Here is a 14,847-nt window from a genome sequence, read left to right as displayed (position 1 = left end):
ATTATTAACAAAGACACTATTAGATCCCCACTATGAAAACTCCAAATCTTGGAGTCATATTCAAATCCTGGTAAAGACAATGTAATTTAATACCATTCCTTGCCTATATTTTAACCTGAAGAATTTCTTAGAATTGGTTCTTATTTTCAATTCTCACCATTCAAGCTTAAAATTTATGTACTTTAAGGTTGAATTACTAAAATAGACTATTTAAATATGTTCCCTGATCCCTCCAGCCTTCCCCCCTCTAAATCCTCACATGAATAGTAAAATGACACCTCTATAATAGGGAAATAATATTGCTTTCTTGGCATTTTGAGTTTTAGGTATTGTTATGATATCTGACAGCATTTGGAAATTCAGTTCTTGAGTTTAGGAGGAGATAAGTATCAGAGTTGGCAGATTTGGGAGTGACTAGAATAGAGGTAGTGAAAGGCAGGTTGTTGATGAGGAGAGTGTATAGAGAGAAAAATCAAAGACTGCACCTTGTGTAGCACCTAGCATGGGTCCTTGCATTTATTAGACATTCAAATATTTGCTGACTGATTTTAAAAGCACTCCTTAGATGACTAACCATTTTCCGGATCTTCTCCCAAGGAGGACAGACAGGTTGTCTATTGAACAAAATTAACAGCCGACGGTAATGTTTTACTGTCCCCAAAATAATGTCTTCAGCTAAGATGTCAAACCAGAAATGCTAGGGAATTAACTTTGTTGAACTGCTGTTACTGGATATAATCTATCATCAGTCAACCTGATTCAGGGAAGAGGTTGTGCATCATAAGAGGATCAGAGTTGACCTCTGACTTGGCAAAATTTCTTCCTTCATTTACTCACTAGATTAAAGTTTAGTGCAGAGCAGGTGATAAACATCATAGGTGATTTGAAAAAAAAATCCTTGTAAAACAAATGGATGGATGGATGTATTCATTCATACAAACAGAAACTCCAGTATCAGCAAAGTGCTGGATTGGGAAGCAGATGCATAGTGTGAAGAGGTATCACAGTAGGCTGATGTGAGGCAGGAGGAGGGTACCCTACTCCCTATGTAAAGTCATTAGCTACCAAATGTGTCATCCCAACGGTATTGCCCAGGCTCAATCTTAGCCCGAATTCAGAGCCCCGTATAACCATTTTGAAGGGTAGGTTCGAGAGAATTTTCCCCTTAATCCTCAGAGAGGGAGAGAAACCATTCTCTACATTCTCTAGACCTATAAGGTACATTGTAGTGGAAGAAACAGGGACTTGAGTTATACAGACATGGACTTGAACTATACTTCTGTTACTTTATAGTTATGATCTAATCCAAGTTACTGAATGTTTCTGAGACTTTATGTCCCCATCAGTAAAATGTATTCCTTAAGTCACTCATGCAAGTTGCAGTAAGACTTAAATGAGATCCTATGTGTAACATTACTGTCATGGTAGCTGACACAATGGAAGCACTCTGAAACAATAGCTATTGTTGTTATTACCCTCTTTACTCATCCTCAGAAATTCCTAAGAAGGTACCATGGTCCCCGACTATTCTCCCAAACCTGAGATAAAGTTTCTCTCATCCACAATTAAGGAATGTGTGCTACCAGGGCTTGGTGAAGAATGTCCCCCATTAACTATTTCACACTTCATAAATATCGTGCAGTGCTCCTTTCAGTCCGTTTCAACGCATAATATACATTTACTATTAGAAATGTTAGCACTGAAAATGTGTTACTGTAAAAATCAAGAGGATTATGGAGGAAATAATCTCCTTATTAATCTTCAGGGTAGATGAAACTATATGGATGCATCTGTTTACAGGAGCCACAAAACAGTATGCTTTGATGATACTAATAGAATTTGCTGCAATCAGAAGCGTGAATTTTTATGATCAGACCAGGGTAGACTGATAGACAATAGTTGAATCTCCATTAGAGGATTTGAGTGTGTAAGGGAATGTCTTGGATAACTAAGCTTAGAAATCATAGGAAGCACTGAGCGACATCCCCAGCCACAGATATAATTATTAAAAGGTGCATGTCTCATAAAGGCATTTGAATGCACCTAAGTGATTTAAGGAAATATAACAAAAAACTTGGCTGAAATGTATGTTTGTTTTTCCTTGTGGTTCCTCGCCGCATTTTAGATGACTGGCATCCTTTGTTTTATAATTCATTCCTTGAAGTGCTGTAGGCTGGTGACCAAGGTGTTGTATTATGTAGGAGATTTTTTTGTGTTACAAGATACTTGTCTGTCAAATCACATCAAGCAGCTATCATTTCTTTAGCTGATCTGCACTATATTAAAAAGAAAAAACTGTACCCTGATGGCTTTAGTGAGAGCAGCTACAAGTGGGTTATTTCCCCAAAGAGTTAGACACAGTTTTGTTTATATAATTTGAATTTTATACACTTCACTACCTATGCACCTGGTGAATACTGATGTTCTGCCATACTACCATAAGAATCCAGAGAGAAAGAGAAAAGACCCAAGTGTAACAATCGTGTGCAAAGAAGGAGGAGGTAGCCACATGCCACTCCTGCAGTCACGTGTCACTCACCTTTAAGGGGATTTCTGTTATCTTTCATTTTGCATTGCTAAGAAACACACCTTCAACTGCCATCATATGTGAACATAACTATGATCTTCTAGTGTCTTCAAAATATGTTAAAAATTCATTGGAATTAACAGATATATTTGTAAGAAATATACATTTGTTACAAGGTGTCCCCTCCATACCTAAATACTATTGGGACCCAATGTATGGATACACTGAATATACAGAATAATTTTGTATCAGTGACTATAATTAAGGTGATGATAACGAAGTGACAATAAAGAAGAGTGGATTTAAGTTAGAAAGCAGGCAGAATTGCCTATAAAAGTTGTGAGATTCAGACTCCACAACTGAGCAGAAGTCTGCCTGGAAGAATGGAAATAAAGCAAGGACATCTGTGATTCTCTGTTAAATAAATCATTTTACTATCCTATTTAGACATAACCCCCTCCAGACTAGGCTCTCTACTGCTCACTGCTGTACTTTCTGCAGTACACCTAGTACTTGGACTGCACAAAATCATCAATACAGGTACATTTGCTGTATGGAGCCAATGGCAAATGTTTGTGTACTATATATCAGGAGAGATAAGAGCCATGGCTGATCTGTAAAATGAGGCTTTGGAAAAACGGAGTGTTGAAAACTGACTGTACCCCAGAAAAGCAATGATATGCTGATAGAGAATATTTTCCCCAAATAGAATGATATGTGGAAATTATGTATCAACAAACATTTACTCATCTACAGTCTGGAACAGAAAATGGTAACAATGTCGGCCCCAAGAGACACTGGAAACTCAGAAGAATTACACTAAGAATTAGAGCAAGAATTTCAAAACATCCTTCTGAAAACAACTGTCTGAAGCCAAGAACGGCCATCAGAGCATCTGTAATGGTAATGCTATGCTGCTATCTTACGGATTACTGATATATGGAGAAGGAAAAGGGGTTAATTTTTTATTTTTTAAAAATTTAATGAAAAGCAATCAACAGCAAAATTGATTGACATCCCCAGACTTAATCTGAATATTCAGTTTTCAGGTGGTTTTATTTTACCTCATTTTATTGCAAAAGCTGATGGAAATAAGCAATCTTGTCACAAAATGGACTATTATGAGAAGTTAATGAAATGAACAAGAATCTGAATACATGGATTTGAGAACGAGTCATGGCGAGTCTTCTTTTACTTGATCTCACAATTATTAAACCAGCTTTTTTTCAGATAAAATAAATGTACATCTGGAAGTAAGAGCTAGCATTCATATTTACAGAAGGAATGAAAATAGAAACAATCAAGGCATTACATATCAAAACACTGAACACTTTGAATGAAAGCAGATAAAGAAAAATGCAATTTTCCCAATGAATATGCAAACCTGAATAATTTAATATTAATGGAACAGAAAAGCTACAATTTTCCATCCAAACTAATTGCCTTTGATGATATGTAGGAGAAAAAAAAAAAGCTTTTAAGAATTTCCTTTTCACCTGGTTAAGCTATCTTGAATAGAGCTCATAAGCTCTTAGGAGACTTTAAAAAAATTAAAAAGCACACTGACTTTATAGTTGTACTTCCAACAATAGGCATAAATCCACTCCTCCTGCCTTCACATATTTATGTAGAGAAAGAAAAAAGTTAAATGTGCTGTCAGCAGTATCACATAATCTTTGCTTTTCATTATAAATGTTTTTATGCACAAGGCTATCTCAACATCTTTTTATTAGATTATAGCTTTAGAATGTTTTTAATTGAAAAATATGGGTAATTTTTGAGGTCAGAAAAATAAAGTACCAATTACCAAGAGAACTAATTATTGCCTTCTTTTTCTCAGAAGATGTGTTAGTTTAATAGATACACATAGTATGGGTCTCCATCCTCAGTGCAAGACAAGTGGAAGTTTCCGTCACTCTGAGGTTTAAGAACAGCTGAGCTGCAAACACACTCAGAAGAATCTAAAAGCTCCTGCTGGGGGTTCTAACTGGCAGAGCTTTCAAAGATCTGTTCTTTATTCCCAGTAAAGGTACAGCACATAATTACAACAATGTACCAAATTCAATTCTGTGTGAGGCAGGTTGGAGGACAAGTCAGTGGGAAGCTATGCCGCCAATATACCCCCCTAAAGAAAAGGATTATTGATCATAGAAGGTGTGGGAACTAGCATACCCCTCTTCCCAGGAGGTCTGCTTGGGAAGACCTCCTGGGAAGAGGGATATGCTAGTTTTTTTATTTGTTTCTTTTCTCTCTCTCTTGCTCTTTTTTTTTTTTTTTTTTTTTTTGGCTTCTTTTTAACTTACTACATGTGAATATAAGCAAGCAAACCCAATGATGCTGCTTTGAAAAAAAAAACAAAGAAAACAAAACACCCAAAAAGTTTACAGAAAGCTTAGCAGCCCAGTCACTGTCTCAGGTAAGTTTATTTCTTTCAAAAAGTCAAAACCAGATTTTTCCCTAGTCTTGCCAATTCTATTCTTTTCTGTTTGATGATGATTTTAATGAATCTTGCAGGAGTAATCACACTTCTGGCCTATGTCTATCCCTAACTGATGAGATTTTGTTTTTATCATCCAGGAAGTTATATACTAATGGAAACTCTATAGGACACTGGCAAGGGTGATAGGTGTAAAACTAGGAAAGAGTATTTATCGCTAGAGAAGGCAAAGAAAGAAAAGGACTCTGTAAGGAATCTAAATTCTTCAATGTTATCAAGTGCCATATGGATACAGAATTAGGACTGAAAAGAGCCCACTTGATTTTGCATTCAAGCTAATACATTCAACAAACATTTGGTAAGTATATGTCATGTGAATTAAATCAATATGATACATATACTTAAAGAAGTTGCAATCTAGCAGGGGTTATAGATATGCAATAAATAACCTCGCAATTAAATATTTAATTAAAAACCATGAGAAAGGAAAAGAAAAAAGGTGCTCTGAGAGAGTTTAATAGGGAGACCTAATTTTAATTGATAGGTAAGTGAAGGCATCACGGAGAGAATGAAATTTAAGCAGAAACTCGAAGAATAAGCAGGAGAGAGGCAGGCAGCGAGTGGGAGTAAGAGGGAGCAATGTGTGTAAGGGTCCAACGGCAGGAAATAGCATGGTAAATTCAGAAAACAACGCACTGATGCTTTAAGCAGATAGATAAATAATGATGCAACACAAATGTACTCTAGAAATGTCACATTGAGGGCTGTGCCGAGGCTGATTTGGAAAACGGCAAAAGTATAAGTGGAAAAAACAGGCTAAAAGTATATTATAATGGTTAAGGGAAAGATGATGCTGGCTTGGGCTAAAGTGGTGACGGCACAGAAAAAGAGAAGTGAGTAGAACCGATGTATATTTTAGATACAATTAGGAGGTAATTAATGATCCCTTCTAGATCAGTTTCAATGCATTGTTTAAGGCAGAATTCTGATTGCTGTTTGTTAAATAGTAACCAGAGGTAAGGAAGTAGAGAACAAATACACTAATCTTTGAAAAAACTGATGCTAGGTAATGAAGAGAGGGCAGTAGCTATCATGGACCTCAGGGCCAGTGAAGGATTTTTATTCATCCATCCATCCAGCCAGCCAGCTATCCATTCATATATTTTTAGGCAGTGAATGACTTAAGAAGATGCTTTTCTTCTGAAGAGAAGGGCAGAGTGGAGACTGATGAACTGAAGAGGCAATAGAATAACAGAACAAGAGTAGGCAGGGGATAATAATGCCTTAAACAGAGATAAGTAAATTAGTATGTAGTAGACTATCTCACACACATGTGGACGTGTACACACGTGCACACACCAGCTCAGTACAGTGGTTAAAATCACAATCCATGATGTCAGATTGCCTGGGATTGAATTCTGTACCTATTACTTACTATGTAACCTTGGACAAGGTCCCCAGCCTTCCTTGGCCTTAGTTTCTTCATCTGTAACATGAAGCTAATAATAGTGCCAATCTCATAGGGCTGTGAGGAATTCATGAGATGGTACATGTAAAAACGCTTAGCATAGAATCAGACACAGTAACACCTCAATACATTCTTATTTCTATCATTAATCATGACAACAATAGTATTAGTGATAATAAAGTGTCCCTTTTTCTAAGGTTTGACAGCGAGGAAGCTAATAAAAGATATGGGTAGAGATAACTGTAGGTAGGAGAGATGTTGGAAGTTCTGAAGCCTAGGTGTTTTCCCTTTTCCCTGGTAAGAGATTAGGTTGTTCGTAGTAAGTGAAAAGAATGGGGAGAGGAGGGAGTGAAGACTTGTGGAAAGCAGGTAAGATACGGTATAGGGTGTAGCCGCTATGGAAAAACAAAAGACTACTGAATAGGGACAAGTAAAATAACCGCTGAAATGGCAAAGAAAGTCTCACCGAGGTAAAAGCTAAAATGTCATAAAGACACCAATTCGCTCAGTTCACCAAAGAGAACAGGGAAGGCATAAAGCCAGAGAGTTAGAGGCAGAATGAGAATGCAAAGGAGCTCAGGTTTTATTCTGTAAACTCTGGAAGACACTGAAGGGTTTTAATACAGAAATCATAAGGTTAATATAGATTTTTAGACGACTACACTAATACTTTTGATGGGGAAAGAAAGCAGAAGTAAGACAACCAGTTTGGAGCCTTTCTCATTAGGGCAGATGATTCTATGCATTTCCAAAGTTGTCCTAAATGTAGGCTGTCAATATATTTTGAAGATTAAAAAGTATTTGGGCGTTTCCAGACAGAAGTGAATTTAATTTCAGCATAGACCTGGAGAAATATATTTGAACATAATTTTTACTTTTAGAGATCTAAACTATGCTATTTTTAATCTCAGGCTCATACTTGGTTTGAATAATTGTCCTATAATTCAATTCAAAAAACACTTATCTACTATCTATTATATACAATATATACATGCTTACATACATAGTTAAAAGACTGAGTCATATCATTATTTCAAGAATCTTTTTGCTAGATATATATGAGATGACCTAAACTTTATTTGGCACATCCTGATTGATACTGCCTTAGGTAATTTACATAGCATAAACTACTTTGTAATGTCCTTGACTATTTCCCCTACAGACGTGTAGCTAAGGATGGGGAGAGTAAATAAGAGGACCAGATGACTTCATGTTCACAGCCCCAGAATTATTTATGGTTATGTGCACAAACAAGAAATCTCTTTCATTTTCTACTTTGCTTTGAGTTCAGAAGTTATATTGCTTTTTATGTCCCCAAACTTCATTTCCTCAGTGTGGTACCAAGGATATTCCTCTTGAAGGATTTGCTTGACAAACTAATACATCTTCCAAGATAAACTGCATTCAGAAAAAAAATGGCTTCAGAGAAATTGTGTAGTGTACCTACCGTAAAACTTATAACCACCATGGCACAGCTGAATTCTCAGATGGTATATAGCCTTGCTTCAATTATAATATGAATTCAAGTAGCTTAAGTTTCAAGTGTGGACTTTGGTCTAGAAAATTTTACTATTTAATATTGTGTTAAAGTGCTGCTACTTAGTAAATAATATTTTGCCAGTTTAGTTGATTAATTTGCCTAACTAAAAAACGAGAGATATCTCTTCCTCAGGTACCTTTACATGCTCTGTCTCACCCTAAATATACATTCCTGATTTGCTTTTCAAGGATTTGACAGAATCCTTCTACATCAGCGTATACAATGCCATATCTGAAAATTAATAAACTCTAAATATGATCAAGCAGTTATTGCATATGTTCAAAAGGAACGTACTCTGTTCCATCTATCACATTTTGATTTTAAACAGGATTTTTAAATTGCAAAGTACCAAATCAGATCAATTCAAATACATTACTATTAAAGAGGTTAAACCTGAATGAACTTTTTGGCCAACCCAATATTTCAGATGAAGCAGACAGTGTTTGACTATTGGGTCCGGCGGTAATTTTAAGAAGTCTTAGTATGCACATGCAAAATGGTCAGAGAGCCAGGGTAAAACTGAAAGCTGTAATAGAACTGTTTGTTCACATGGCAAACAAACTTGTATGGAACACCTAAGTCAAAAATAGCTTTTCTCTAAAAAAGTAAATAAATCATCATGCCCTCTTTCCCACCATCTTTTTTTAAATTTTTCCTATGAAATTTTCTTTCCAGCTGAAGCAGTGTACGTAAAGCTTTCAATCAATTAATGACACTCTATGGGATATCTGAAAATTCTTGTGCTTTTTCTAATACAATATATACCACAGAAAACAGTCTCCAGAACATTACTAATTATCTAGTTTCCACGCTTATTCTTAGCCTAACTCTTTTAGGGCTAAATTCTAGCATCAAGATCTAAATAGAAGAAAGAACAGTCAATACAATAATATGTATTATTTTCATATATTAATATCAGCACTGATATAGAGGAAGGCCCACGAGATGTCTAGAGGTATTTCATAATGTAAAACTTAATTTCTTTAGTTTTCAATAATATTATAAATAATAAACAAGGATTTTTTTTCCTGACAGCTAATGTTATATTAAGTTATGTAGTTATTATACAGTAAAAAAAAATATCAACGATTGAAATGCCTTTTTTTTCCACTGTTTCTGATAAGTGTTACCTCCAAGCTGAGTTTGTGGGCCCTTAGACTAGATACATACCACAACTCCAAACTGTTCAGGCTCACAAAGGTCATCATATTCATTCTTCAGCTGTGCTAATTCACTGAGTACCTTCTGCTCAGGAAGATGTTTTATAAGGTTCTAAAAAGAAATAAAAGCATAAAAGTTTAGTATTTCATGATTAGGATTATTAAACATGCATTAGCAACTCTAAAAGTGATTAACTAGAAAAGCGGATAAATTTCTGATTGTGGTTCTGCCATAGTACCAGTGTATCTTCCCCTTCTCCCCAAAAACTTAACCAAAAAATGAACGACAATTTAATGTGAATAAATACATAAACATGTTTGGTGTCTATGCACTACAGTACATAAATGTGAAATTAAAAAATCATATGACAATAAATAACAATCCAAAACTGACTAACTTTCTGGGCCTTAAACACATAGCATACTTTTTAAGTTTTATTTCCTGTCCTGGTAATTAGTCAATCTATATAAAAAACAGGAAAATACTATGTAGAATTAACTCATGGGCAATAATAATAATAATAATCAACTCTACTCTTCATAATTGGCAAAATTGGGAATCATCTTCAATCTTATAAACCACACCAAGCCTGTAAAAATTAATCTGCCATTTTTTACAATATCTGTATTTTTTTCTTTTTTTCTATTCTGTTCTTCTATGTGATTCCTAATTTCCAATACAATTATCAAGAAACAAGCCTAGCCTTGGCCCCTAAAGTCCACACATCATTTTCCCAGCTATTTCAGCTTTACGACCTCACAGCTGGCCACATAAGAGTCAAACACTGAGTCTGAGGGACAAGTGTGCAGCCCAACTAAAATATTCAAGCACATTAAAACTACCTTTCAGAACAACTTGAATGTACATACAATATCTGTACTTAAATACATAATACATCCCAACTTTAATGGAGAACCAAGAAAAAGTGATGAAGTCTGATGCATGTTCAAGTCTGATGCCTAAGAGAATCAAAATTAATGAATTCTTCTCAACCTAGCTTATCTTGGACTTTGGTACAGTTCTAACTATCATCACATTAACCTGCAACCAATGTTTTGGGGATCTGTATGGAATTTAAAAAGGCATATAAAAGGGAAAAAAGCAGGAAACAAAGATTTAAGAAAGTAGAGTTGATGAAAAATGGCAGAGAAGGAAGCTCCAGAGATTGATCCCTCCATCAAAGCAGCCACTGAGCTGGAAAGAGTGATTTAATAAACTATTTCAGAACTGTGGAACCTGACTGGATAATTCCAACAAAGGAAGTGTTTGATAAAGAGAGACTCTGGTAAGAGAATGACATGCATAAAACAGATACCATATACTATTCCTCAGCAACACTGTGAAGATAGTGCCTGAGTTGCCAAAGGGGACGGCTGATGCCAGGGTGAGCAGTGGGGACCTTGTTCTCCGAAATTTGGAGATCTGAGTTTTGGTTGGTTTGGCAGATGCTTACCTTGGTTTCAACATTCTCTGGTTGCAGCAGCTTTCCCTGATGGCATCTATTGGAAGATTTAAACAGATAGAAACACCTCTCCTGCTTTTTGGAACCAGATATTTAAGGAAATCTTTGTCAGGTCACTGGCTGACAGAAGAGATGATGAAACCAAAACTGCAATGACCACACAGAAGGAATACACACTACCACTCTCAGCAAACAAAAATCAGCAGTCTGTAAGGAGTGGCAGAATCAGATTCCAGAGTTATAGTATATTCAAATGTCTAGTTCTCAAAAAAAAATTACAAAGCACGTGAAGAAACAGGAAACGGGGCCTGTGAAGGGGAAAAAAAAAAGAATTTGACAGAAACTATCCCTAAAGAAGCTCAGACTTTAAAGTTATTAGTCAAAAATATTAAATCAACTGTCTTAAACATGCTTAATGAGCTAAAGGAAACTATGGACAAATAACTAAAGGAAATCAGGAGGATGATGTTATGAACAGAATGAGAATATCAATAAAGATATAGAAATTACAGAAAGGAATCCAAAAGAAATTCTGGAAGTGAAAAGTACAATAACTGAAATGAAAAATTTACTAGAGGGGTTCCACAGCAAATTTGAGCAGGCAGAAGAAAGGATTGATGAACCTGAAGATAAGGAAATCAAAATGATTCAGTCTGAGGAACAGAAAGATAAAAGAATGAAGAAAAATAAACAGAGCCTGAGGGATCTGTGAGACACCAAGCACACCAACATGTACATCACAGGATTCCCAGAAGAGAAAGGGGCAGAAAAAATATATGAAGAAATAATGGTTGAAAACTTCCTAACTCTGATGAAATACATAAATATTCACATCCAAAAAGCTCATTAACTCCAAGCAGGACATCAAAGAGGTCCACTCTGAGACACTTCCTAATTAAACTGTCAAAATGTAGAAAAATAATTTTTAAAGCAGCAACAGGGAAGTGAATTGTCACATTTAATAGATCCTCAACAGGATTAATATATTTCTCCCATAGGAGTCAAAAGGTTATATTTAAAGTGCTGAAATAAATGACTATCAATAAGAATTTTATATCCACCAAACCATCCTCCTCCAAGAATGAAAAACTAAGACATTCCCAAATTAACAATAACAACAACAAAAGAGATAATTTATTGCTAGCAAACCTGTCCTGCCAGAAATACTAAAGGAGGTCCTACAAGCAGAAATGAAATGACACCAAAAAGTAACTCAAAGACATAAGAAGAAATAAAGAGCAAGGTAACTACATAGATAAATATAAAAGTCAATGTTACTGTACTTTGGTTTGTAACTCCTCTTTTTTATTCTATATGATTTAAAAGTAAAGTGCAAAAAACAATAATTAGAAATCTTTGTTAATGGGCATATAATGTATAAACATGTAATCTATGACAACAGCAATATAAAGGGAGAAAAATGTACAGGAACACAGTGTTTATATATTATTATTGAAGTTAAGTTTTTATTATTAAGACTAGGTTGTTATAAGTTTAAGATGTTAATTTTAATCCCTAAGGTAATTACTAAGAAAATAACTAAAAATTACACAGAATAAAGAGAAGAATCAAAATAGTAGGCTACAAAAAAAAAAAAAAAACACAACTAACTACAAAAATAGATAATAATAGAGAAATTAAGGAACAAAAACATGTAAGACATACAGAAAATGGCAGAAAAAAGCCCTTCCTTATGAATAATTAATTTAAATGTAAATGAATTAAACCCTCCAATTAAAAGAAAGAGTTTTGCAGAACAGATTTAAAAACAAACAAATATTATGTACTCTTGGTGGGAATGTAAATTTGTACAGGCACTATGGAAAACAGTAAGGAGGTTCCTCAAAAAATTTTAAAAAGAACTATCATATAATCCAGCAATTCCACTTTTGGGTATATATCTGAAGAAAATGAAGTGACTATATCAAAGAGATATCAGTATGCCCATGTTCAATGCACTATTATTTACAATTTCCAAGATATGAAAACAACCTGTGTCCATTAATGGATGAAGGAATAAAGAAGATGATACAACACACACAAGCATGCACGCATGCGTGCATGCATGCCACAATGGAATACTATTCAGCCCTAAAAAAAGAATGAAATCTTGCCACTTGCAACAACACAGACGGACCTTGAGGGCATTATACTAAGTGAAATAAGTCAGACAGAGAAAGACAACTACCATATGATCTGATTTATATGTGGACTCTCAAGAAACAAAAACAAAACAACAACCAAAAACCAAGTTGATAGGGCTTCCCTGGTGGCGCAGTGGTTGAGAGTCCGCCTGCCGATGCAGGGGACATGGGTTCGTGCCCTGGTCCAGGAAGATCCCACATGCCGCGGAGCGGCTGGGCCCGTGAGCCATGGCCGCTGAGCCAGCATGTCCGGAGCCTGTGCTCCGCAACGAGGGAGGCCGCGACAGTGAGAGGCCCACATAACGCAAAAAAAAAAAAAAAAAAAAAAACAAGTTGATAGATGCAGAGAACAGACTGGTGGTTGCTGGAGTTGGGGGGTGGGGAGCAAAATAGGTGAAGTGGGGTCAAAAGGGACAAACTTCCAGCTATGCAACAAGACATGGGGATGTAACATACGGCATGGTGACTATAGTTATTAATACTGTATTGCATATTTGAGAGTTCTAATACAGTAGATCTTAAAAGTTCTCATCACAAGAAAAAAAAAAGAAGAAAATTTCTATATGTATGGTGACATATTGTGGTGATCATGTTACAATTATACAAGTACTGAATCGTTATGTTGTACACCTGAAATTGATATGCTATGTGTCAATTATACCTCAATAAAACAAGTAAATAAATAAATAAAAACACATATCTTCTATATGCAGTCTACATGAGACTCACTTTCAATAAAAAGACAAAAAGTTGTTGAAAAGGATGGAAAAAGATATTGCATATAAACAGTAACCAAAAAAACAAAAAAGCTGAGGTGTCTATTTTATTGTCAAACTAAATAGACTTTAAATCACAAAATGATAACAAACAAGATATTATATATTAATAAAAGTTTCAACCTATCAAGAAGATATAATTATAAACATATTCACATCTAAGAACAGAGCTCCAAAATATATGAAGTAAAAATTGACAGAATTGAAGGAAGAAACAGACAGTTGTAAAACAATAGTTGGAATGCAGGGGTGATTCAACATACAAAAACCAATCAATATAATATACCACATTAATAGAATGAAGGGAAAAAAAACCCTCACATGATCATTTCAACTAATGCATGAAAAGCGTTTGACAAAATCCAACACACATTTGTGAGAAAAAAATACTCTTTAAACTAGGAGTAAAAGGAAGCTTTCTCAATATGATAAAGGTCGTATATGAAAAAGTCACAGTTAACATCATACTCAATGGTGAAAGACTGAAAGCATATCTGTTAAGAACAAGAACAAGGCAAGGATGCCTGCTTACACCATGTCTATCCATCATAGTACTGGAAGTTCTAACCAGAGAAATTAGGCAAGAAAGAGAAATAAAAGGCATCTAAATTGTAAAAGAAAAAAAAAAAAACTGTCACTGTTTACAGATGGCATGATTTTATATGCAGAAAACACTAAATAATCCACCAAAAATAATCCACCAAAAATACTGATAGAGCTAATAAATGAATTCAGCAAAGTTTCAAGATACATAATCAGCACACAAAAATCAGTTGTATTTCTATGTACCATCAATAAACAATCTGGAGGCAAATTAAGAAAACAATTCCATTTATAATAGCATTTTTTAAAGCACCCACAATGAGATACCATTTCACGCACACTAGAATAGCTATTGCCAAAAAAATGGGAAATAACAAGTGTTGGTGAGGATGTGTTAAAATAGGAACCCTCATGCATTGCTGGTTGGAATGTAAAATGGCACCAGCACTGTGGAAAACAGTTTGGTGGTTTCTTAGAAATTAAACATAGAACTACCGTATGACCCCACAATTCCACTCCTAGGTATGTATCAAAAACAACTGAAAACAGCGTCTCAAACAGATACCTCTACACAAATGTCCATAGCATCATTATTCAATAGCCAGCAGGTAGAAACAACCTACTTGTCCATCAACAGATGCATTGATAAATGTGGTATGTACATACAACAGAATGTTATTCAGCCAAAAAAGGAAGTTTTGATCCATGCTAAAACATGGATGAATCTTTTTTTTTATTTTTATTTTTTTTATTTTTGCGGTACGCGGGCCTCTCACTGCTGTGGCCTCT

General features: G+C 35.2%; 1 protein-coding gene across 6 annotated transcripts in view; it reads right to left on the bottom strand.

Moving 5' to 3' along the window:
- DIAPH2 (diaphanous related formin 2) overlaps positions 1–14,847 on the bottom strand; it is an 891,299-nt gene that overhangs the window by 449,587 nt on the left and 426,865 nt on the right. For all 6 annotated transcript variants that reach the window (XM_079910016.1, XM_079910017.1, XM_079910018.1 and 3 more), the window contains one exon: positions 9,143–9,244. In XM_079910016.1, the coding sequence (XP_079766142.1) occupies positions 9,143–9,244 (102 nt within the window). The remainder of the gene's footprint in view (positions 1–9,142; positions 9,245–14,847) is intronic.

This window comes from Stenella coeruleoalba (assembly GCF_951394435.1).
Source record: "Stenella coeruleoalba genome assembly, chromosome: X".
Lineage (NCBI taxonomy): Eukaryota > Metazoa > Chordata > Mammalia > Artiodactyla > Delphinidae > Stenella > Stenella coeruleoalba.
This window is presented reverse-complemented; position numbering and strand designations above follow the sequence as displayed.